We start from the raw sequence: 23,780 nt of genomic DNA on the forward strand, positions 1-23,780 counted from the left end.
ATCTCAATTATCCGATAGCATGTCCTTCATTTGTGACGTGTCTTCCAAATTACAGAATTGCCACTGCTCCAGTGCACAATTAATTAATTTTTTTCTTTTATACTATTCTTATTTTTTTATATAAATAAATTTATTATTATTGATACTATTCAAGTTCAAAAAAATTTAAATTTGTTATTGGTACTAAAATTTATTTGAGTTTTGGAATTGGAGATGATCTCAGTCCCCTCTCGTTTTTTATTTTATTAAGCCTCAATTTCTTAAATGAAAATAGTTTTAATATATATTGTTTTTGACAAAGCGATATTCTAAAATAACTCGAAAGGAAATTAAACTCGGGTACAAGGTGGCAGACATACTGAATCAGCCAACGGGCCTAACCGACAATGGCACACTGACAGCTGTAGGTTATGTGACAATGTTATCATATGCCAAACATGGCCCACTAGGCCGATGAATTTGAGCCCCGCTAATTAATATTTGGGCTAGCATCGCGCCATAATTTGGGCCTTTCCGGCAATTAAGGGCGGGAAGTAATCTTATTAGAAAGAAAGAAAAGGTTGAAGAAACCCCCAGAAAAAACCACCCACCCACACTATTACAAAAATAAAATTGTTTTTTAAAAATCAATTCCCAAAAAGAGAAAGACTGGCGGTGTGAAGCACGGCAAGCTCGCTAGGAAGACAAAGCGAGAGAGATTTTGATTTAGGGTTTCGGATCGCAAAGATGAAGCGCAAAGACCTTGATGATGACATAGACGACGCCTTCTACTTTCCTTCCTCTAAATCCAGGAGACTGGTAAGCTCTCTGCGCCCGAAAATTTGTCTTTGTTTCAATTCATTTCAATACTCAACAAATTTAGGGTTTTTTTGCCGCGCTTTTCTCCGAACTTAGAGATATGATGAATTTCTGATACTTGTGTTTCTTCGTGCTTTAACATGTAATTTTCTACTTTTTTGTTGTGGAATTTGAAGGATGCTGACTTATTTGCAACTGTAAATGAAGACCCAAGAAGTGCCGCTCAGGTGTTTGAAGAAAGGCCATCTGAAGGCACCATTTTGATGCAAACAGATGATTTGCCGAAGGACCCATTGCCTTCAGGTGATGAGAAAGCAATTGTGCTCTATAACCCCGCGAACATGCCGCCGCTTCTCAAATCCCCCGACTCGCGGGATTTCTCTCTGATTGTGAATTCAGATTTGATTCCGGGTTTAAGGGGTAAGAATCTTGATCTCTGTATTGTTGTTAATTGACCCCTTTTTTGTTTCTTGAGTTTAGAAAACATAACATATGTAGCCAGCCAAGACATTTTGATCATAGAGTCTAATTTCAAGTTGTTATTTCAGCTTTGAATGGTGTTGGAGTAGTAACACAGAACTTAAGTTTATTTTTAATGATTAAGGGTGATTTTTAAATGCTTAATGCTGAGCTATGTTCTGATTTGTGTGAAATTGAAAACTTGTTCGTCGATGCAATAGCGAAGTTTTTATGATTTACCATTAGCCGAATGCCAGTGGGGTCGATGTGTGAAAAATGGTGGTTTGGTTCCGGCTCTAGAATGAATGCATACTTTGAGTATGCATTTGACCTTTACATGAACCAGGTCTGCAAATTCATGCCTTTTTTAACTAAGGAATTTGTTTCTGGTAGATCATATCTATTCATGGGGAAATTCAAAGTCGCTGAAACCGGCAGAGGATCGTGTGGCTGAAGAGGAAAACAAAGAAGTTTCAAATGGCTGTTTGGCAGTTGTTCCCTGGGTTGCATCTAAGTTCCCTCTAGCATCAAGAGAACAGGCAGCGAGTCAGTCAGAGGAGCCCATGGAAGCTGAGGAAGTTGAAATGATGGACACAGATAACAACGGTTACAATGCCGGGGAAGCTCCCGGGTTTGGCAGAATGATGGAAGGATCGGGTGGGTTACAACACTGGCAGCAAAAGCAGCTACATTGGTTGGAGCCAAAGCTCGTCCAAAATAATTATACTCCTGTCACGTAATAACTAGTTCAACCTCCCAGTTCTTAGCAGACTCACTGTAGTTTTATTTTATTAAACTGAACTTGATGAAATTTTCCACTTCGGGGAGTTTTCCACACTCTAAATTGTTTTAGGTTCTTTGGAAATCCCCTTTTAGAACTCTCAAATAAACCACGGATTGTTTGTACTTCAATTCTATGAATGTTCACAAATGATTGTTTGTACTTCAATTCTGTGAATGTTCATAGATGTCTGTCGAAACCTAAACGTCTTCCATTTGGCCTGAAAACTCATCTGGGTGGATCGACACAAGACATTATAATCCAAATTAAGATTCGAACCGGACTCACGATCAGTGATTATTTAGAAAAAAAACCTCAAATGAAATCAACTGATCCAATACTAATGGTTTGTGAAAACAAAGTTAAAGTGTACTGATGCTTACTAGACCAGCTTCAAAGAGAGATTCTCAGCAAGTCTGAAGAGCAAAAGAATTCGATTTACGAGCAGTTAAACGCCTCCCAAGCCATTGTCATCGCAAGGGGGCTGCCTGAATTACCACTCGATACACCAAAAACAAGTATGAAATAGAAACAAATATATATATATATATATATATCAACCTCAACAGAGAAACCCGCTAGAAGGAAAGAAAGCCATAGCGAATTTGGGTGAAAAGGTTGAGAGGTTGATTTAGGGAAGCTGCATTCATCTCTATGGCACTGTTTTCAATAAGCCAAAGAGCCAAACTCCAGCCCCATTCGCCTTCTCAACAATTAAAAAAAATACAAAGAGAGACACAGGAAAAATATATATGTTGAAGAAACTCTGCAAATCCAATTTTGGCGTTCGGCGTAACCCTAACCCTAGGAACACGACTTCTGTAAACTTCGCTCGACAGACATGTATATATAGGGAGGAGACGCGCCTAGCCCTCAGCCAAACGAAGCCCACTTAGAATTCTTTTTCTTCTTTTATGGGCCGGATTTGAATTCAAGGACGTCCAATTCTGAATGGACTTGACCCATAGCCGATGGGCTAACTCCAAATTCACGGGTGGCTTCTTTTATTTATTTATGTTTATTTTTCATTTTAGTTTTATCAGCACTCATTGGTTAGTTTTTTTTTTTTTTTTTTTTTTTTTTTTTTTTTTTTTTTTTTTGGATGACCACTCATTGGTTAGTTTGGTGGTCGCATTTGGATTGGTTCAAAATTTGTCCTAGACGACAAACCCAACTGATCTCATCGGTTTGGATTTTTTCTACAAATCGAAACTGATTGAACCGTATACCTAACCAATCCAAATCAAGTTATCGCTTGAGAGTTTGATTCCGACTGTTTACGATTTTAACCACTTAAGCACGTTGCAACAGCATCCTATTCGGTAAGATTATAATTGGATTTGTTCAATTGGTTAAATTGTGTTTTCTTTTTTTTCCTTGAGAAAGGATGCCTAACGAATATACTCAGTCATGGACGCTGCATTGAGATTCTTCTTCCCGGCAAATTGGACCTCAATTAAAGAACATATATTCCATTGCCCATACTTCAGCAAGTTCAAAACTTTTGGATAAAATGTACGTTACGCTGACGTGGCACTCTGAATCGGCTGCAGCAAGTAGCAGCAGCTGACTTCTGAGAGAGACAACAAGAAGAGGATAAACTCGATGACTCAACTCACACAAACAAAACGGCAAAACCCCGCTCAGTTTGTAACAAATCGAAACGTCACCGTTCATCTCATCTCTTATTAGTAAATTACCTAAACCTCCAGCACAAATCTGTTTGATATTTCTGTCAATTATAGTCTCTTCTTCTTCTATAATTGAGATTCTCTATCTCCCTCCTTGATCACAGCGATCATTGCTAGAGAGAGAGAGAGAGAGAGAGAGAGAGAGAGAAAATGAGGATTGACGAAGAGAGCGAAGGAGTTTCGGCGTCCAGGAACCACCTGGTGTTTGCTTACTATGTCACCGGCCATGGCTTCGGCCACGCCACTCGCGTCGTTGAGGTCAGCTATCTCTGCTCTCTGATCACTGTTTTCTTCAAATTTCAATGTCGATTGTCCAATTGCTGATCTGCTCCGTCAATGCGGTGTTTTTTTTCTCTTCTCTAAGCGTAGGTTGTGCGGCACCTGATTCTGGCCGGCCACGATGTGCACGTCGTAACCGGAGCGCCGGACTTCGTTTTCACGTCGGAGATAGAGTCGCCTCGGCTCTTCATTCGCAAGGTATCACTTCCACAATCTCACAAGTTGCATGTCTCTCAATGATAATAATTAATATGCATCAATGATCAAAATGATAATTTTATAGAATTATTTTATGATTTGTGATATTTTAGCTTTATATTAGTAATGTAGCAGTAGCAACTTTATTTACTTACTGAATTTTTGGATATTAGGTTCTTCTAGACTGTGGAGCTGTTCAGGCAGATGCTTTAACAGTCGATCGTCTTGCATCCTTAGCAAAGGTAATAGGAAGTGACATTTCCTCTTTTTTTTTTTCTCCATTTTGTTGATTATTATTTTTTTATTTATCGTGGTGGAGAAGTAATGTTGCTGATTCTGTTATATTTGTTTAGTATTCGGAGACGGCTGTGGTGCCAAGGGCTTCTATTTTGAAAACAGAAGTTGAATGGCTAACCTCCATCAAGGCTGACCTAGTGGTACTTAAAATGTTTCTTCTGTTGTTTTGTTGATATGGGTTTGAGCCTGTCCATTGTAGTCCATTAAGATTGAGTGGAAGGGAGCTTTGATTTGTGTTTACATTGTTGCATAAAGATCCTTGCTCTGACAGTTTATCCTACTTGTACAAGAACAGGTCTCAGATGTTGTTCCTGTTGCGTGTCGTGCAGCAGCAGATGCTGGAATTCGCTCTGTTTGTGTCACTAACTTCAGGTATCTTGTTATCACTAGCATTCTTTTTTAGTCTTTTAGTTGTAAATGCATAACTTGAATGACTTTTGATGATCTTGAGCTGTCCAACTCTTTCAAATTTGTGTAAACTCTCAGTGTTCTTCGTTTCTCTATGCAGTTGGGACTTCATCTATGCAGAATATGTGATGGCTGCTGGAAGTAATCATCGTTCAATCGTTTGGCAGGTGACCTTCCTGTGCTTTAGATTGAATTAATTACCATTAGATTTTATTCATTTGCCCATTGCATCCTCCACCTTTCTTTGATACAATCCGGCCATGTCTCTGTATATCAATGTCGGTGCGAAACATACTGACTTATGTGTTGTTTAGATTTGCCTTTTGATGTTTTATGTGGTAATTTTCTTTGTGTTGATTATAGATAGCGGAAGATTATTCCCACTGTGAGTTCCTCATCCGCCTCCCGGGATACTGCCCAAGTATGTTGCTTTCAACCCCAAGACAGTAGCTTCCTTGTGTTTATTACCTTTTATCTCTCCAGTTCAGGGAATTATTTATTAACTTGTCTCATACTGTATATTTGACTTTACAGTGCCTGCTTTCCGTGATGTGGTTGATGTACCTCTAGTTGTGAGGAGGATTCGCAGATCCCGCAAAGAGGTTTTAGTCTCAAGATCTTTAGCAAAGCCCTTCCATTGGTTCATTTTATTGATTATCTTTTTCATTCTTTTCCTGGTTATAGGTGAGGCAGGAACTCGGAATTGAAGATGACGTAAAACTAGTCATCCTCAACTTTGGTGGACAGGTGAATTGATGATTAAACAGTGCTCCCTGGATTATTGTTGGGATGCCTTTATTCCAGTTTCATCTAATTTTGAATGATTCAGTTAGATCTGTCAGTGATAGATTATGCATGCAGCCTCACAATAACTTTATGAGTTCTCCAATGCACACTTAGCTATCTGCACTCATATACTATTACTTTAAGTTGCAATTCATACAAACTTGCATATTCGCTCACACGTAGTTCATAGTTCATTATGTCTATTGCTAATTGTACTTGTATATTTCTCTCTCTATCTGCAGCCAGCAGGCTGGAAATTGAAAGTGGAGTTTTTACCCCCTGGATGGCTGTGCCTGGTATTTTCATGGAATTTTCTATACGTTTTCTTCCTGTCTAAAAGTGCTTTTCATTTTTTTAAAATAATAATAAAGGTTTTACTGTTTTTTGGTTCAGGTTTGTGGTGGTTCTGACACCCAGGAGCTTCCACCAAATTTCATAAAGCTTGCAAAAGATGCTTATACACCTGATTTTATGGCAGCATCTGACTGTATGCTCGGTAGGTTTGAACTATTTTGGTAGGGAGCTACATTGAATGGACAGAGATCAAAAAAATTTGGTTCATGTTATTTCAGGAAAAATTGGATATGGCACTGTGAGTGAAGCCCTTGCATACAAGTTACCCTTTGTCTTCGTACGCAGAGATTATTTCAATGAAGAACCTTTCTTGAGAAATATGCTTGAGGTTTGGTCCATTTCTTATAAAAGAAAAACTTTATTACATTTTTTGAGCAATGTCTTCTTCATCTTCTTCTTCCTCTCTTATATGCTTGTCAATAGTCTGATGCTAGTTCGGTTTAAAATAATTTCGTATGACAGTATTATCAAGGTGGTGTTGAGATGATTAGGAGGGACTTGCTCACTGGTCATTGGAAACCTTACCTTGAGCGTGCAATCAGTTTGAAACCGTGCTATGAAGGAGGTATCAATGGTGGTGAGGTACCTTCTTTGTTTCTAGAATTCTGTGATTAGTTATACATTTTGATTTTGCATCTATGCAGTAATGTAAAAATTCAAAATATAGGTGGCAGCTCACATCCTGCAGGAGACGGCTATTGGGAAAAACTATGCATCAGATAAGGTAATTGAACTTAATCAACTTGTAGGTTAACAGAACTTCAATACCAAATCGTTTTGTTATAATGAATTTCCTCCAGTAGCAGAGACTCAGAACCTGCTCTATAAAATTAGTGAATTAGCACTATAGTCTGGCACAAATTCACAGGGTGTTGGAATCTAATAGGCCAAACTGTGCAAACCCAAAAAGAAAAGGGCTAAGGTTGGGTGGTAGAAGATTCACATTTCTGTGGAGAATAATTTATTGAAACTGTTATTTCAATGAAATAAAAGAAAATCACATTTTGATTCTACTTTTGTCATGTAGCTAAGCGGGGCAAGAAGATTGCGTGATGCCATAATTCTTGGGTATCAACTACAAAGGGTACCTGGACGGGATATGGCCATTCCTGAATGGTATGCAAATGCTGAAAGTGAACTTGGAATGGGATCACCTACTTGCGAAATGAGCGAGAAGAGCTCCCTAATGAACTCGTGAGATGTATATTCTATTAGTGTTGTCGTTATACAAAAATTATTTGGATACTAATAAGATTATTGCAATTCTATTTTTAGATGCACTGAGGACTTCGAGATTCTTCATGGAGATCTTCAGGGTCTTTCAGATACAATGACATTTTTGAAGAGCTTGGCAGAACTTGATTCTATGTATGACTCTGACAAAAGTGCTGAGAAGCGCCAGATGAGGGAGCGCAAGGCTGCAGCCGGACTCTTCAACTGGGAGGTCTCACTTAGCTGAACTAAATCTCATATGCTTTTTCTTAGGTTTTCGGTTTTTACTATATCAGCAAATGCCCACTAGCTGCTGTAGATGACATATTAACATTATGTATATATTGACGTAGTTACTTTGGAACTGATAACTTGTTATATGTGCATTTGCAATGACACCATCACTGTTTTTCTGCATTTCTTTTGTGTACGTTTGGTGTATAAATGACCATTTAAGGTTAACTAAACTGCTTGACAGCATTATTTGGACGTTTGCCTTAGGAAGTATTATATATGTATTCGTATTTGTCAGAATATAAACTGTCTTTCCAATGGTTTTACTAAACAATTGTGTTTCATTTTTGGGATACAGGATGAAATCTTTGTGGCAAGGGCACCTGGACGGTTAGACGTAATGGGAGGAATTGCTGACTATTCAGGAAGTCTAGTCTTGCAGGTTTGTCTCTGTATTTTATTAGTTATCCTGTCTTCATAAGCTTGCTCTTGCCACTCAGTGCAGTGTGTACACATTTGCACATGGATGCAGACATACACACATTGGACAAAGCTGCCTTTTGGCATGGTCTTTCCTACTGAATGTTTCTTCTGATTTTCTTTCTCACAGATGCCCATAAAGGAAGCCTGCCATGTTGCTGTACAAAGAAATCATCCAAGTAAACATAGGCTCTGGAAACATGCCCTGGTTCGGCAGCAGGCTGAAGGAAAAAACCCAACACCTGTCCTGCAAATTGTATGTATAAGCATTAAGAATCAATAAGCATAGAAAGTGGGTTTGTCTTACTGGTACAAATTTTAATATCGTTACCATCTCCATATATTGGCTGTATCAGGTCTCATATGGTTCAGAGTTAAGCAACCGTGGCCCAACTTTTGACATGGATCTAGCTGATTTTATGGACGGTGATCAACCAATGTCATACGAGAAGGCAAAGAAATATTTTTCACAAGATCCATCTCAAAAGTGGGTCAATCTTCTTTACTTAATGTATCTGTATTTGTAACTTTGTACACTGCTTACATGGTCTCCATTTTAGGTGGGCGGCATATGTTGCAGGTGTCATTCTGGTTTTAATGACAGAACTAGGCATACGTTTTGAGGAGAGCATCAGTTTGCTGGTATGAGTTGGCACTTATTTTGTTTAGAGAATATTCTGATTTATTCTTATCTCCTAGCTCAGAACTTTTGCTGTTATAGTGTTTTGCCTGTTCTGTTCTCTATTCTCTGCTGTTCAATACATATGTGTAGTTGCTTACAAATAGTTTGTTGTGGTATAGCCCATAATGTTGACACATACACTTCTCATAACGTACAGGTTTCCTCGACAGTCCCGGAAGGCAAAGGTGTCTCTTCTTCTGCTTCTGTGGAGGTTGCTACCATGTCTGCCATAGCTGCTTCCCATGGTATTTCCATTATTCAAATATTACAGAGCTAGAAAACTTAATAGTCTTCAAATTCTTTTTTTAGCTTTTCTAATTTCATTTTCTACATATAATAGAAGTGGTTCTTTTATAGCTTCTTGCATAATATTCTTATTGTTTCTTCCTTGTTTCTAGAAAAAATGACAACATTTGTGAACTTAGATAAACCCAGCTACTAAATCAGGCCTTTTCATTTGTAACTTCAGATTTATTATTAACTTGTATAGAGTTGTACAGGTTTATCTTTGTTATCCCAAAAGAAAATTTCATGGAAATTTATGAAGAATATTTGTGTGGAAATACTTACACATTTGCATGCTTGTTTTCTTCTTTTGATATCAAGCTGGTTATTTATCATGTTGTTTGTTTGACTTAGAAAGTTCTATTTCTGGTTGATTTAAAGTATTGCATATTTGGGCCTAATAAACCTTTTTTTTATTTAAGTATTGACTATTCATTTTGTTTATTAAGTTATGAACATGGAAAACTAAATGACTAAAACCTACTCCTGTGCTTTGTAGGATTAAGCATCAGCCCCAGAGATCTTGCTTTGCTTTGCCAAAAGGTTGCACCTTCAGCACTGTATTATAATCAACAAGCTAGTGGTTTTCTTTTGAAAATTACCTTGATTATCCTAGTTGTTTATTAGGTGGAGAATCATATTGTTGGAGCTCCGTGTGGTGTGATGGACCAGATGACTTCTGCATGTGGTGAAGCCAATAAGCTTCTTGCAATGTTGTGCCAGGTATCCTTTAATGTTTCTGAAAATAACTCTGCTGCAACATTTTACATATTGAGAAATCATATCATTTTTCTTTTTGGTTCTTTGTACAGCCTGCTGAGGTTCTTGGCCTTGTAGAAATTCCTGGTCATATCCGATTTTGGGGAATTGATTCAGGAATACGACACAGGTAGGAGATCTTTATCAACTTTTTCCATGAATTTTAACATTTGCTCCCAATTCTCACAATTCTAGTAAACGTTTGATCAGCTTAAACCATTTGTTGATGGAGTTTTTATTATATGATCTATATCAGGACTTAGTCTGATCTTTAATCCTAAAATAACAACTTGTACTTAAGCCTTGCCATTTTTCTTCTTGGGTAGTGTTGGAGGTGCGGATTATGGATCTGTTAGAATAGGTGCCTTCATGGGTCGAAAGATGATAAAATGTGCAGCATCTGCTATTTTGTCTCGATCATCAGGAGCTGAAAATGGACCAAACCCTGATGAGTTAGAGGATAATGGTTTTGAACTACTTGAAACTGAAGCTTCATTAGATTACTTGTGCAACCTGTCACCTCATAGGTAATGTTCTCTACTGGGCCCTTTAAATAATTTCTTAAAAACTAAGGTGCAGTTACTGGCCAAAAATAAACAAAGGTGATGTTTATAGCTAAACTACTTTTAAAATTGTATTGGTCCTATAAAGGATTGTTTATTTATTCCAAAACTTGAATTTCAGATACGAGGCTCTTTATGTTAAGATGCTCCCTGAGTCTATACTTGGTGAAACTTTTCTTGTGAAGTATGATGGTCACAATGATCCAGTTACAGTAATTGATCCAAACCGTAACTATGGAGTGACAGCACCTGCTAAACATCCTATATATGAAAATTTCCGAGTTAAGGTACCCAGATTTTTTATTCCTTTCAATATGTCTATCTCTAAATGCTTTTATTCTTCCTATCATCTAAGGTACTTGGTTTACTGTTTAATGTATAGGCATTCAAAGCACTGTTAACATCTGCAAATTCAGATGATCAGCTTACAGCTCTCGGAGAGTTATTGTACCAGGTACGTACAAATAGTTGAAGAAAACCTGTAATTCGAACTCCTCTTCAGCACAATTATAGACAAGACTACAGAAAATATTGAATGATACCATTTTTAGCATAGGAGTCAAGTACTACGCATAAAAGCCACCAGGTTCACATCCTTTCGTCGTACAGATAATTGGAGGACCAGTACCAACAAATCTCGAGCTACTTGCTGGCTGGACAGTAACTGAGTTTGCTTAAGCAAATCAAGCACTACCTGAATTTTTTCTTTTCGTTAAATCATTGAGTTAGCACCTAGCTTTAAATATATTGCATGGATTATTTATTGAGCTACAGAATCTTAGAATGCTGGACACGCTCGCTCTTTTTTTTTGCAGTGCCACTACAGCTACAGTGCCTGTGGACTTGGCTCCGACGGAACAAACCGCCTTGTACGGTTGGTACAAGAGATGCAACACAGTAAAGCATCTAAATCTGGCGACGGGACACTATATGGAGCCAAGATTACAGGAGGAGGTTCTGGTGGAACAGTTTGTGCAGTTGGTAGGAATTCTCTACAGAGCAGCCAACAAATTTTGGAGGTAATTTTATCAGGCAAACAGTATTTTACTTAATTAAACATTATTATACCAGAAATTGAGTTTATTGATAGAATGGTTGATTTTGATGTGTCCAGATTCAGCAGAGATACAAGGATGCAACAGGGTACTTGCCATATATTTTTGAGGGCTCATCACCTGGTGCAGGCAAGTTTGGATATCTAAGAATACGACGCCGTCCCTGTGTCAATCCAAATGAGTAATTTACGGGAATGTAAAATGTCTAGTACTTTATTAATTTGGGTTTAAATTTATGAACCTTCTTAAGAATCTCCCCTCTGGTACAACTGTCTTGTGGATGTATTGGCCTATTGGCGTATTGGTGTATTGGTGTATTGGCAGTATAACAATAATATTATTGGAAGTCCAAATAAAATTAATAAAATTATATATATTTTTTCATTCCATATGGTTTTGATTTTTCTGAGATACAGATTAAAACATGACGAAATTCAAATATTCAAAGTAGGGATATGAAAAGTTTGGTTCTTTCTTCTGATGCTGGTTCCAATCAAGATTTCTCATACGTTTAGTACAACATTGCTCTGGCAACATATAAATTCCAATCAAGATAATGAGAAAAGTAGAATATTGAATCTGGCCCAACCCTTCAGCCAACCAAACAAAATAAAACCAAACCTACAAACAAATGGGTAATAAACAGTTTGCCCTGACCACCACTGCCTCAAACAAGTTATTTCGATTATTAACACACTGGATAGCATTTATATAAATCATAGAATGGTAGATGTTGTTTTGTTTATATGGATCAGAATCTACAAATCGAATATAGCATCACGACGCGGCGGGATTCTCAGGACCCTGCTGAAAAAATGATTCATATGTTGCAACTCTCGGCTTTGCTTCAGGCAGCTCCAGCTCTTCTATGAAACCCGTAGTCATCTTGATAAAATCTTTCTTGTGTATTTGCTTCCATTCCTTGTCAATATTTAAGTGGTCAAAGAAACTAAGAAAGTCAGACACAATACAAGTGACTAAGGTGCTAACTAAAAACGGCGTCGGTACACATAGAAAAGCTCTAGTTTATTTTGGGTTCTCTAAATCTTGACATAAAGTAAAATCTATATATATCATCCTGTTTTGAAATAAGAATTCTAAACTCAGTAGTTAAGTACTGAAATTAGGCAGAAACCAGGAATTTCAACAGTATAATTTTTTTTTTCCGTCTATTATGTGTGGGCGGCTGACTGGCTTTGTCTCGGGAGCTCTTAGTGCACTCTAGTCTAAGGGTGGTTCAGCCCTTGCTTGTTCATACTCAACTATACTCAAATAAAGTAGGATGGAAGAGCTTTTACCTCAAAATTCCAATCTCCATACAAATTTGGATCACTTTTGTTGCTCCAAACGTAAGCTTGAACTAACAAGTTGTCAGAACTATCCTGGAAAAAAAAATGGTTACAAAGTTCTTGAGACAAGGCACACATTTATTAACAAAATCCATCAAACATTTCCCAAAGGTCATGAAAAAAACTGATGAAGTGGTTAGTTCCAATCACAAAAAATGCATCAAAATTGTAGGTTTTTTCTTTTAGCTTTCTAATTGTACCCAGCCTTTGCCAATCATCGTCTTCAATTTGATATTTGCAAACTATGATGTAACAGTAAACATTATGAGATTGTAAAGAATGCATTTGAGCTACCAACTTACCACCGAGGAGACCTCAACAGTGCTCCTCTCATACTCAACATCCTCAAATTCATCCAGAATGTGTAATTCAGGATCTGTGATGCCCAACAGGAGCTGCACAAGAACAAGACAAAGCACTCTCCTTTTCTTAATCAAACATTTACAATTAATTAATTTTATTTATTTATTTATTTTTCATCTACAAATTGATCAGGGCTTAGGCCTTGCCTTGCCAGTAACTTTGTCATTCTCAACCGGTAGAATCGCCGGATAAACTCGTCCTTTGATGCTATACCTATGGCTACACATTTCACATCATCATCATCTCAAATTTCACTTCTTTTTTCTCTTTCTTTTTTTGATAAATTATCAAAAACGACAACCAGAAAAAGCATTTGAAAGAGAGAGAGAGAGAGAGAGAGAGAGAGAGAGACTGACTAGCCATTGAGGATGGCAGGGGAAGATTGAGGGACGCGATTTAAGAGGACTCTGCAAACGTCCTCCGCCATGAGGCTGCCGTACACGAACACTTTGTGAAGGCTCTGAGACTGAGCCATCGCCACTGAGCTCATTGCACTCATCTCTCTCTCTCTAGACTGGTGACTCTCTCTCTCTCTCTACTATTTCTTCCTGGATTTTATTATTTTCTCTTGAAATTCTTTTTGTAAGTTGTAACTATACGACGTGTTGTTTGGTGGTCTCTTTTTGAGGCCATTTCTTCTCCAATTCGTTGGAAACGAAACAATCACTACACGACACATATCTGATGATTTTTACATTTTATTTTATTTTTTGTACTTTTTAAATGCCTACCAGAATAATTACGATTGCTTGAATGATTGCTGATGATGTTATACATGTTATGAAGAAAAATCTGAGCTTAAGTTTATTTTTTCGAATATTTTGCATTTGTTTATCAGAAATAAAATATAATTTTCAAAAATTGAAATTTGTTCCGAGTGTCGAGTCATACTGTATAAAAAGTTAGAATCTTGACAAGGAATTGAGACAAAAGGAAACATGCACAAGCCACAATAATTAGAATCTAAGCATTTGTAGATTGAACCAAACATACAACAACTAAATCACAAAAGATGAGCAAATCTCCTAAGATGGAGTTGAACACCCTATTCCTCATTGTAAACAAGAGTTTGGAGTTAAAGAAAAACTAATAAACAGCTGCCAGACTCCTATCAGTAGAGCAAGATCCTCATTGTATGTTCATAGGCTCAGGACTCGCGGTGTTCAAGATATCCAGCAATGAATTCTGAGGCTCCAACTCCTCGTGCCAGAGTGGAAGCTTGTCAGCAGGGTAGTAGTTTCGGGTCACTCCCTCAGAATTTATCTGCAAAAGCACACAAACAAAACTTAGCCAATCTATGATCATGTATGGTGCAAACAAAAGTGCGATAGGATTGCTTAGTAATGATTAGAGTTGAGGGAAAGAAAAACTTACAACTACAGTGCGGACAACACCCCCACTGGCACCATCTCGTGCAATGGCGAGAGACACAGCTTTGACCACTAATTGCTGCAAAAATGCCACCAAAGAGCAGTTAACAACAAACTCAGAGAAACTTCTCATAAAGATAGCATAACAATCCCTTTTTCGAGGGTCAAAGCTCCCTCGAGATTGTAGCATTTATCAATGTAAAGTACCGTCCAAGTCAAGTTCAACGGTCTAGAACTTTCTATGACAAATTTGTTCCAAGGCAGTTACAAAACCTTTCTACCTGCAAACATCAACAGATACATACCTCTGCTTCATCTTTGGTCATTCCTTCTTTCCAAGCTTGATCGAAAAATCCATACAAGTAGCTGGACCCAGACCCTATAAGACAAAAAGTATGTTAATCCCAAACCCCCAGATGGGCAAAACTATCGCCTGAACCTCCTTGTGAAGTAAAATCACATAAGAAATTTTCCACAAATAAATTTCAAGTTGTAACCAAAACGGATTGGAAATCAATCCTCGTCATCTATAGATAAGTAGGATATGATATCTGAACATAGCCTTTCTTTGGGCAGTGAAAACAAGTCGTTGATCCCTCAAATTCTATTCATTAACCACAAAGATGAATTCTTGGCATGTACTTGGGGCGCATCCAACATTACCAACCAGTTGCAAACTACTAAATCCAATTTGATGATAATCTATAAAATATCATAAAATACTTCCAATCCCATTCCACTAAAGATCCTATTTCAACCAAACAAAAACTAGGAAGTTCTTCTTCGTACAAGCAATGAAATTTGCATCCCATATAACATACAGAAACGTGTAAAACGTGCACCATAACCTAACCCCAAGGGTGAAACGAAGGTTTGACAATTAAGTTAGAAATACTCCCGCATAGCATACCTCCAATGGTAAAGGGCAGCTCTAGCAGTGTGCCACCAAGAGGAATTCCATAAATCTTACCGCCTTCGTACTTGTCCCACCCACCAACAATCAACCCAGTTTCTAGCATATTCTGCCATGTCCAAAACATGATGTTAAAAACACAATCATTTATTTATTAAACTACAAATGAACTGATACTATGATACCATAAATGAGAAACTCAAAAAACCCAACCTTGTTGCCATAAGACAGTAGCCTGACGAGGTTGGCACAAACTTTGACAGTTGCAGGCTGCCCAAGCTGTATGCTGTGCAAAACACAATCATATAACAAACCCATTAGATACCCAACGTGAGCTATGAATCATAAAATAGGAAAAACAAGAGCAACAAAGAGGCAAAGACTGACGTGTGTTGATGAAGGAAGTAGCGCACGTAGTCAGAAACAACCTGAGAATCCGCAGCCTGCAAATTGCAAATGGGTAAATGCTCAAATGATCGAAAAATCAAGAAAATGAAGAAATTAAATGAAAATAGTAAAGTTTATGAGATTGTACCGATCCAGAGCGACACACGTAGACATTATCGGTGAGCTGGGTGATTTTATCGGAGGCACGGTTGGCCACATACACTCCTACACGAATAAAAGAGTGATTTCGATGAGTGTTGAATGCACAAAAGCTGATTAGGGTTTTGGGGAAGGAAAGGGAAGAGAGAATGAGGAGGCTCACCAGTGCTGGTTCGAGAGTCGGCACCGAGGACAACGCCGCCGTTGTAAGTGACGCCGATGATGGTGGTACCCATGGAGTGAGGAGCGTTAAGATCCATATCCGAAGCCATTAACGAGAAATGGGAAGGAAGGAATGAGAAGGTTGGGTATTTCAGAGGAATTGAATTTGCAGAGAGGAGCGAGATAGAGGTTTTGTTTTTGGTTTGTATTCGTTAAGCTTGGCTTTCTGCACAAGTTGTTTACTTTCTAATGTTTTGTAGTTTTTGGGTCATCTGGTCCAAAACAAAAATTGCCATGTCGTATGATCCAATCCAAGTCGATGTTTGGGTCCAATGCTGGGCTTTCCTTTCTTTTTAATTATAAAAAGTGCTGGGTTTTTATCAATTAAAAATGGGTCTATTTATTATCACATTGCCAATTTATTTAGTCCATCTATTTTCAATTGTTGAATTTGATTTATGTGTTAAAATCGAGCACATTGGCTAAATGTCTCAAAACAAGGACTAAATTGCCCAAACTGAAGATATATTAACTTCTTCTTTTTTAAAATACAAATGATATTTTATTTTTATTTAATTTTCTTGAATTAAACTTAATTTATCTTTTAAATTACAGGAAAAGGAGAATTCGAATTCGGATGCAGAGTGGGTAACACATCCACTATAGTTAACTTGGCTAAGCTCATATATACATACATCAACCAACAAGAATTCTATAGTAAGAGCTTTATATATGATCCTTAGGTAATCCCCTATCTCTTAACTATTGTATCAAACTATTATATCAAATTAATTAACTTAATTCAACAATTAAAATATAAAACCTCATTTAAGGGCTATAAATAACGACATCACTACAGGATGACTCCATCAAGCAAATTAGTTAAAATGGTACAACATGGGACCGTTTTTGGATATACCCTTTTTGTTTTGTCGACAATGAGATATTGTAAATTAATCTACAAAGAGGGAACTTCAAACCCAACTGTACGAGGGTGGACATATTGCTCTGACCGAGCTTACCAAACTCTTTTAATTTAATTTATTTTACATGTGGAAAGACTCATGTACCTAGATTGAATAAAGGGTCAAGACATTTATAAGGTCCCAAAAAAATAATTAGGATAAGTTATTTTTAAAATTAGGTGGAAGTGATAATAGAGGTGGTAGAGATTGAATTTAAGAATCGACTTTAGCGTCACTCAGATAAAATAATATTGTAAAATTTCAAATATCTATCAAAAGGGCAAAGCCCACTATTGGGAGTGTTACATCCCTCCATCCTCACATATTCCACACATACAAACTTATCAAAGATTAGAAATTGGAAACATTCTTTAAATTGAAATGACTGTAAACGTTACATCCGACATAGTTTTCAAAAAGGATAAAAGAATGGAAAAGAAGAGGTTAGCTATCATCCTCATATTCATTCCTAACCAACCAAACCATGTGTTTTTGCCGCACTCAAACCTAATCTCTTCTACGCGGCTAGAAAGGGTGCCCCCTCTGCTGCTAAGCAGGCCGCTGAAATAAGCTTACCAAAAACAAAGAAGAAAAAAAGACATCTGTCTTCTCTTCTAGTGGGAATTAAGCCAAAAGGAAAGGAAAGTAAAACTAGGGGTAGGGATATATGGGTTAGAAGCACTCTCAGCACAACATAGGCTCCGCAGTTTTTATCATCAATCTTCTTCCTGTTATCATTGTCTTGTGTTCAAATGTTACGAGTCCATGGCGATGGCTTCGGGAAGTGGATGCAGTTGAAGGGCTTGGATGTGGGACTTCAGTGGGAGGTGGGGTGGACCAGCCATTTTCTTCTCCTTCAGAATTCCATTCCCCCCAGTTCCAAGTACCTTCCTCACCTCATTTGCAAGCTCAATCACATAGTCATCTTCATGGTCTGTTCATGTTATAAATTCTTCGATTTAGTCACATATTTAATGAAGAATTAAGAAAAGCTTGTCATGGTCTTCATGCTGAAGGATTTGTGGTACTGTAAGAAAAAGATTGCTCACCAATATCAAACATAGCCTTCTCCAATAGAAAGAGATAGTCTCTATTGTTTCCGCAGGGCCCAAATGCAGTGGCGATTTGCCTGTAGACAAATACTCGGTCATCAGGGAGTGCCATTGAGGGAAAATAACTTTATCGCACAAATAATTACATCCACCATCGCACTACCAAAACAAGAAAAGAAGAATTGTAATCTATATTACCTTGCCATATCCTCCAATGGAGCAGGACCCAGATAATACTTGTTTGATTCCTTGTCTGGAGTGGATGTGAAACTGCAATATCAAGAACAGGTTAGGTTAGGAAAACATCCAGAAACAATTTTTGTAAACAAATTTGTAATGCGTTTTTGTTTCTTTCTTCTCTTACATCATGAAGCAATTTTACAAAGGATGAATTTAATGAGATGCGGGAATTGATAAATCTACAGCAAAATGACTTACACAATCACTCCTGTCAAGGAAGGCTCAGACTCAGAGAAGTCCCCTTCCTGTACGCCACAGAAAGCACATGTTATGACAAACAGTACAAAAATAATAATTAAAAATTCACAAATACTAAGAAAGCTGGCAGTTCCAACTTTCGGGCATGAAGGTAGAGTAATATTAAAACTAATCTTACCTTATAAAAGTTCACAAGGGTCTTTAAATCATATTCACATTCTCTCCTTTCCAAGTACTGCAAATGAGAAGCAAATCAATGTAACATTCCAATTAGATAAGACGTACATAAAATTTGCAACTCGTAGTAAAAGAGGATAAGAAGTATGTCTATTAGATAAGTAGGGTATGACTGCCCATGTCAAATTTATCTCAAGTGAACACTCTCAACAGAAAAATATATCACAACAATGATACATTTTGCTTTTGAAGAAGCATACCTCCATTGCCAGTTTTTCCCTTTCAGGCCCTCCGCGTACAGAATAAGCAGCACCCCACTGTTGGAAGAATTTGAAGGTAAGAAAGAAAGAACATTTGATAACAAAAGCTGAAGCATTATTCCGACGCTATCAGAACCAACGAATATGAATCATGAAGGGTAATAGTCTAAGATGTTACTTACGCAAATAGCTCCTTTTTGGTACTCCAAAGAGCAAGTCCGAGCAGGGTGCTCAGGGGTACCTCTGTGATCGATGCATGCTTAACAAATGGAAAAGAAATGAACAGAATCAGTGGCAATATAATGACATAAAAGGAATTGAAAAGTATAAGTTATAACAATATGTACAATTTCTTCCTGAATACTAGTGAGACATACCAACATCAAAAACACGCCTGTAGTCCTTGATGTAACCTATCACTTTCTCGTCGTATTCAAAACCAGGGTTCCACACAAGTGAACCATATCCAAAAACCCAAAATACCATGGTTGTGTATAACTCCTGAGAAAGAACAATGGGAAAAAGGTCACAAACTGTGATAAAATAGTCTAAATAAGAACATTTTATAATAAACACGAACTTTCTATTACCAAGCGCGATGATGCCCTACTTTGTGAAAATTTATATTTAAAAATTAAAAAGCTTCAAGCTTTCTTCTTCTTTTAAGGAAAAAAAGTTGCCCAACTTTTCTAAATCAGCCAAACTAAGTGCAATGATGCAGATCAAAAGACTTGATTAAATATCTTTAAATCGTTGCTAATGTGGAAAGTTTTGGGTTTTTCATTCAATAAAATCTCAGAAAGACAAGGCAACCATAAATGCACTCGACATTTTAGGAGCTAGAAATTGACATTCACATTAATTGGAAACTCAAACAAAGAAAACACGAAGTTCAAAAATTTTCCATTTTCCCCCTTTTTCTCAGCATCCAAACAGAAGGTGCAGATCACGACACAAAATAAGAGTGGAAAAAGAGAAAACCACCGGCATTGTTATGCAACCAGATAAAATCGAAATTTCACCCACCAAAAAAAAAAACAGAGGGAACGAGAGCTTACAAAGAAGATGGCAGAAATTTCCCGACAAAAAAATGAGAGCAAGTGTTCGGAGAAGCCCCTGGTGATCTGATGGAGAAAGCGAGAAATCGACGCTCTTTGATTTTGCAATGGCACGACGACAAAGAGAGAAACGAAAAGAGGGGAAGCTAAACGCGACTAGGGTTTAGCTTCAGAATTAGGGCTTTTTCTTCTTCTTCGTTTGTTTCTCTCTCTCTCTCTCTGCTCTCTCTTCGCCTTCTCTTTATTTGTTTTGGCTTCGTGTCGGTGTGAGGAGCCAGAGGCGAGAGCGCTTTTATAGGCCTTCGAAGCAGAGGAAACAGAAGCCCGCGTAGCCTGGTGGAACCTGCTTGAGACAACTAGCTGATGTATGTGGCATGAATTTTGTATCATGTGCATCTATCACATCATGATACATGCCAAGTAGCTTTTTTTGGTGCAAATTTTTATTCTTATTTCCTTTTTATCAGCATAATTATTTTTGTTATATTATTGGAATACTTTCCTTTTTTTACAACTAGATAATTTTGAGAACAATCTTTAAAAAGAAATTCCCAAATTTTTAGCATAAATATTTTTGTTCAAAAAAGTATTAATAAAAATGATAATGTAAAAGATTTGGTCTAGAAAAAAACACATTGGAATATCTAGATGGGAGTCAAATCTAAGGGTGAGACAAATTCTAGGTGTCAAAGTACCAAGTATTTGATCCAAGGGTATAAGTCAAATTTGTTGACTGATTAAAGAATTAATATGATACATAAAGTGGGTTTTGTTCCATTAACTTTGCTTATAGAAAGGTCAATAATGGCTTACTGAGAATAGTTTGAAAGAGTAAAAGTTATAGATTTGTTAGCTTATGTTTAATTTAACAAAATTCAAAGTTAACCAATACTCATTATATTTATATTTCGCCATATATAGGTATAATTTTCAAGTTTCTTTTAATATTTTAGAATGAATATTTTCCGATACATTGTTACGTAAATGAAAGCACAAATGTGGAAATTCCACTACCACAAAATCATATGGAATTATAAGAATCATTTGTTATCAATTCACAATCTCATCTCATCTTATCTCATCTTTCTTATCTTGCATGATGACAAATATGTTAACTTGTGTGGTTACAATATACTTCACATTTTGTAAGGAAAAAGAATAACAATCAAAGATTAGCTCATAAATAGATTTTTTTTGCTATATATTCTAATTATTTAATTTAAATTAAAACACAATTTTAGAAGAAATTAAAACTTTGATTACTTCAAATAAGTAAAACTTGATTACACTATTTATTACCAAAATTATGTGTTAGTGGCAAAACTAGATTCATACCATACATGTCCATCTCAACTAATCATCATGTATGTCCATATACATCATGATGGTTGGATTTGCTGAAAACGTAAAACTAAAATTTCAAAAAGAACAAACTTGGCTAGGTTCATTGAATCTGGACAGGTTTTTTACAGCTGTGATCGTTTTCCGCGTTGCAATCTAATTCAAATTAGTGCTTTTATTGCCAAACGGCGTGTACCGTGTCACTGAAGTCTACAAGACAGAGACCTAATTTGGCTCAATGAACCTGGACGCTAATCCAGCACGAAACCAAACCCACAACTAGTCTTGGTAGGTTTATAGGCAAACCCCGAATCCAAGCACCCCGTGACTTTGATTCCTTTGTCTCTTAGATTTCGGTGAAGATTCCAAATTCCAAATTCCAAATGCCAAATTCCAAATTACAAGTTTCAATTTCTCTCTCCAAATTTGAGGAGGAATTTGGTGCTTTCTTTGCAGGACGACAAGAAGGAGTGGAAGATGAAAGGGATTTCAAATATGGGAAAATTATCCAGAACCCCAACTCAATGGAGCCAAACAAGCCACATTTTGAGGAACTTTGTAGGGTTTCTATCAATGAGTGGATAATGGGTTAGAAATGATAGGAGATTGGGAAGTTTTGAAGGGTTTTTGTCTATGTTCGCAACTGTCTTTTTTTATTTTATTTGGACTGTATATTATTATCTGAAAAATATAGTAAGAATTTCTTATTGTAGATTTTGATGTGGACGTTAAAATCCGGTGTGAAATTTATCGTTGTACTAAATTGTCAGTTACAGTTATAGTTGCGTGTAAATGTGCGAATATATATATGCGACTGCGTATGTATTGAGTAATTTGGTACAAAAGAAGTTGGGTTGAATAACTTTTTTTTTTTTTTTGTAAGTACCATGAGGTGTTTGGGCTAGCTTGCTCGCACCTCGACTAATCCTTATTTCACATAATTGAGCATGTCGTTGGCCACCAACTGTTGTGACTCGAACTAAGGAGCAAACTCAGCTGAACCTCAGAGCCTTACTCAAATGACGGACAAACCACTGAGCCAGTTGAATAACTTATTTAAATTAAACTATTTCTATGATATTGAAATTATAATTGAATAATGTCATCTAAATGAAATGGTTAAACCATTTACACCTACTTTCTTTTTTTCTTTTTTTTTGGGGGTGAGTCGTGATTGATGATGCCTACTTTTATTTATTAGATATAAGGGATTACAGCAATGAATTCCCTAAAATGTCAACTATGAATAAGGGATTTAGGCAGCAGGCTAACAAACTCTGTAGGCAATTTAATAAATTAATCCATAAAATACCGTCCAATTGAAAAGGTGGAGGCCTGGGTTATAATAGTAGAGATTATATTTTATGCACATGTTACACACGGAACGCGTGCCCACCTTTCATCCCCACAGTCCATTTAGTCAACCTTTACCAGTAGATTGCTGCCCTTTTTTGTCATTTTACACAATTTTTAAATTAGGAAAAGGAGACTTTTAAATAAAGACCGTAAGCTTTTCTATGTCCAACTTGTGAGAAGTGGCAAATTGATATGAATGAAAGATTATTGACCAATTCCTTAGTTGTAGTGATTGTGAAAGGTTTGCTTTAGACGTTCTTTATGCGTGTGAAACAATTGTTAGTTGTTGATTATATGTATGAATTTTATTATAAATTTATATATATTAACAATTATTCATATGTACATGAATATCTATCATTAACATTTACCTCCAAATTCATATAATTTTACACTTCTTCTAATTAACTTATTACTTTAAACTCTTAAAAGAAAAAAAGATAGTGTATTTTACCATTCTCATTTATCCGTCGACAATCGAAACTAATAATTTATAATTTTCCTTACACACTCGCGGGTGTGGCTTGAGGTTCTCATGGATCATCCACCTTTAATTGACCCCTCATATGTACCAGTCTAGCTTCACCATTACATACAAAAATTTACAACGATAAAAGTCATATAACATTTATGCGTCCCGTGTCAAGAGACACAAGAGTTCTTTGGAGGTCTTTATATAAGACTTACTCTTGGAAATAGAATAGTGTGGATTTACTGTGCAAGTGCCCAATTGAGTGGCATGTGGATTTGGCCTAGTGCTAGGACATTGATTTAGATAGTTGTATCTTGGTGGAGCAAACACATGCAAAACTACAAGCACTGAGTATGGGTGAAATTATGTTTCAAGGACATTGCAATTCTACAAGAAGCCTATATATGCAAGAACAGTCAGTTTTTAATTTACTGTCATATTTAATTTCATTATTCTATTTATTGTTTAATTAAATTATTAGAATAATATTGATTGTTGTTTCCTCTAACAAGTTTCACTCGAGAGAACGAGTTAGATCAAAGGCAAACATTCCCACAAAAAAAGAAGAAGAAAAGATTAAACTCTCACATTGATTTACTTTGAAATTTCTTTGTCTTAAATATCCGCCTTGGATATG

General features: G+C 36.8%; 5 protein-coding genes across 9 annotated transcripts; 2 read left to right on the forward strand and 3 right to left on the reverse strand.

Annotated features, from left to right (window-relative positions):
- Positions 568-2,206, forward strand: LOC18793051. The gene is made up of 3 exons (XM_020554235.1): positions 568-798; positions 975-1,218; positions 1,651-2,206. Exons 1-3 carry the CDS (start codon positions 727-729, stop codon positions 1,995-1,997), a joined length of 663 nt encoding a protein of 220 aa, XP_020409824.1. The 5' UTR covers positions 568-726; the 3' UTR covers positions 1,998-2,206.
- LOC18791429 (L-arabinokinase) lies at positions 3,529-11,708 on the forward strand. Of its 5 annotated transcripts, XM_020554231.1 has the most exons (30): positions 3,547-3,729; positions 3,834-3,987; positions 4,099-4,206; positions 4,380-4,448; positions 4,560-4,643; positions 4,799-4,875; positions 5,012-5,078; positions 5,275-5,332; positions 5,446-5,513; positions 5,596-5,658; positions 5,940-5,993; positions 6,091-6,193; positions 6,270-6,379; positions 6,514-6,633; positions 6,719-6,775; positions 7,079-7,245; positions 7,327-7,495; positions 7,856-7,939; positions 8,108-8,233; positions 8,334-8,464; positions 8,538-8,619; positions 8,817-8,904; positions 9,444-9,487; positions 9,572-9,667; positions 9,757-9,833; positions 10,030-10,230; positions 10,388-10,553; positions 10,649-10,720; positions 11,082-11,285; positions 11,381-11,708. In XM_020554231.1, exons 2-30 carry the CDS (start codon positions 3,880-3,882, stop codon positions 11,504-11,506), a joined length of 2,979 nt encoding a protein of 992 aa, XP_020409820.1. In that variant the 5' UTR covers positions 3,547-3,729; positions 3,834-3,879; the 3' UTR covers positions 11,507-11,708. The 5 variants fall into 5 exon arrangements, with proteins under 5 accessions (XP_020409821.1, XP_020409822.1, XP_020409823.1 ...); XM_007226963.2 differs by having other exon boundaries at positions 3,547-3,987; XM_020554232.1 differs by lacking the exons at positions 11,082-11,285; positions 11,381-11,708 and adding an exon at positions 10,818-11,075 and having other exon boundaries at positions 3,529-3,987.
- Positions 11,832-13,650, reverse strand: LOC18793368 (AIG2-like protein D). Its single transcript, XM_007225877.2, has 5 exons — positions 13,390-13,650; positions 13,180-13,252; positions 12,973-13,065; positions 12,620-12,703; positions 11,832-12,242 (listed from the first exon to the last, which is right to left on the reverse strand). The coding sequence occupies exons 1-5, from the start codon at positions 13,530-13,532 to the stop codon at positions 12,099-12,101; spliced, it is 537 nt and encodes a 178-aa protein (XP_007225939.1). The 5' UTR covers positions 13,533-13,650; the 3' UTR covers positions 11,832-12,098.
- Positions 13,927-16,259, reverse strand: LOC18792296 (proteasome subunit beta type-6). Its single transcript, XM_007223796.2, has 8 exons — positions 16,026-16,259; positions 15,852-15,928; positions 15,704-15,759; positions 15,530-15,602; positions 15,314-15,425; positions 14,709-14,782; positions 14,408-14,482; positions 13,927-14,296 (listed from the first exon to the last, which is right to left on the reverse strand). The coding sequence occupies exons 1-8, from the start codon at positions 16,132-16,134 to the stop codon at positions 14,162-14,164; spliced, it is 711 nt and encodes a 236-aa protein (XP_007223858.1). The 5' UTR covers positions 16,135-16,259; the 3' UTR covers positions 13,927-14,161.
- On the reverse strand, positions 17,236-20,252 carry LOC18790271 (gamma-glutamylcyclotransferase 2-1). The gene is made up of 9 exons (XM_007223865.2): positions 19,975-20,252; positions 19,294-19,417; positions 19,099-19,175; positions 18,917-18,973; positions 18,658-18,714; positions 18,480-18,526; positions 18,240-18,311; positions 18,039-18,118; positions 17,236-17,923 (listed from the first exon to the last, which is right to left on the reverse strand). Exons 2-9 carry the CDS (start codon positions 19,400-19,402, stop codon positions 17,745-17,747), a joined length of 678 nt encoding a protein of 225 aa, XP_007223927.1. The 5' UTR covers positions 19,403-19,417; positions 19,975-20,252; the 3' UTR covers positions 17,236-17,744.

This window comes from Prunus persica, chromosome G1 (genome assembly GCF_000346465.2).
Source record: "Prunus persica cultivar Lovell chromosome G1, Prunus_persica_NCBIv2, whole genome shotgun sequence".
In the NCBI taxonomy this organism is placed as follows: Eukaryota; Viridiplantae; Streptophyta; class Magnoliopsida; order Rosales; family Rosaceae; genus Prunus; species Prunus persica.

What these genes read in the sequence shown, in the direction of transcription:
- LOC18791429 (XM_007226963.2), top strand. Translation starts at nt 3,880, where the DNA reads ATGAGGATTGACGAAGAGAGCGAAGGAGTTTCGGCGTCCAGGAACCAC. An exon ending in CAGGAAGTCTAGTCTTGCAG is followed by an intron (nt 7,940 to 8,107) that starts GTTTGTCTCTGT and finishes TCTTTCTCACAG; the next exon opens with ATGCCCATAAAGGAAGCCTG. An exon ending in ATGAAAATTTCCGAGTTAAG is followed by an intron (nt 10,554 to 10,648) that starts GTACCCAGATTT and finishes TTTAATGTATAG; the next exon opens with GCATTCAAAGCACTGTTAAC.
- LOC18793368 (XM_007225877.2), bottom strand. Translation starts at nt 13,532, where the DNA reads ATGAGTGCAATGAGCTCAGTGGCGATGGCTCAGTCTCAGAGCCTTCAC. An exon ending in CTGTTGAGGTCTCCTCGGTG is followed by an intron (nt 12,704 to 12,972) that starts GTAAGTTGGTAG and finishes TTTTTTTTCCAG; the next exon opens with GATAGTTCTGACAACTTGTT. An exon ending in ATGGAGATTGGAATTTTGAG is followed by an intron (nt 12,243 to 12,619) that starts GTAAAAGCTCTT and finishes AATATTGACAAG; the next exon opens with GAATGGAAGCAAATACACAA.
- LOC18790271 (XM_007223865.2), bottom strand. Translation starts at nt 19,402, where the DNA reads ATGGTATTTTGGGTTTTTGGATATGGTTCACTTGTGTGGAACCCTGGT. An exon ending in CCCTTGTGAACTTTTATAAG is followed by an intron (nt 18,527 to 18,657) that starts GTAAGATTAGTT and finishes TGTGGCGTACAG; the next exon opens with GAAGGGGACTTCTCTGAGTC. An exon ending in GAAGGCTATGTTTGATATTG is followed by an intron (nt 17,924 to 18,038) that starts GTGAGCAATCTT and finishes TAACATGAACAG; the next exon opens with ACCATGAAGATGACTATGTG.
- LOC18792296 (XM_007223796.2), bottom strand. Translation starts at nt 16,134, where the DNA reads ATGGCTTCGGATATGGATCTTAACGCTCCTCACTCCATGGGTACCACC. An exon ending in CGACTCTCGAACCAGCACTG is followed by an intron (nt 15,929 to 16,025) that starts GTGAGCCTCCTC and finishes TTATTCGTGTAG; the next exon opens with GAGTGTATGTGGCCAACCGT. An exon ending in TGACCAAAGATGAAGCAGAG is followed by an intron (nt 14,483 to 14,708) that starts GTATGTATCTGT and finishes GCATTTTTGCAG; the next exon opens with CAATTAGTGGTCAAAGCTGT.
- LOC18793051 (XM_020554235.1), top strand. Translation starts at nt 727, where the DNA reads ATGAAGCGCAAAGACCTTGATGATGACATAGACGACGCCTTCTACTTT. An exon ending in CCTCTAAATCCAGGAGACTG is followed by an intron (nt 799 to 974) that starts GTAAGCTCTCTG and finishes TGGAATTTGAAG; the next exon opens with GATGCTGACTTATTTGCAAC. An exon ending in TTTGATTCCGGGTTTAAGGG is followed by an intron (nt 1,219 to 1,650) that starts GTAAGAATCTTG and finishes TGTTTCTGGTAG; the next exon opens with ATCATATCTATTCATGGGGA.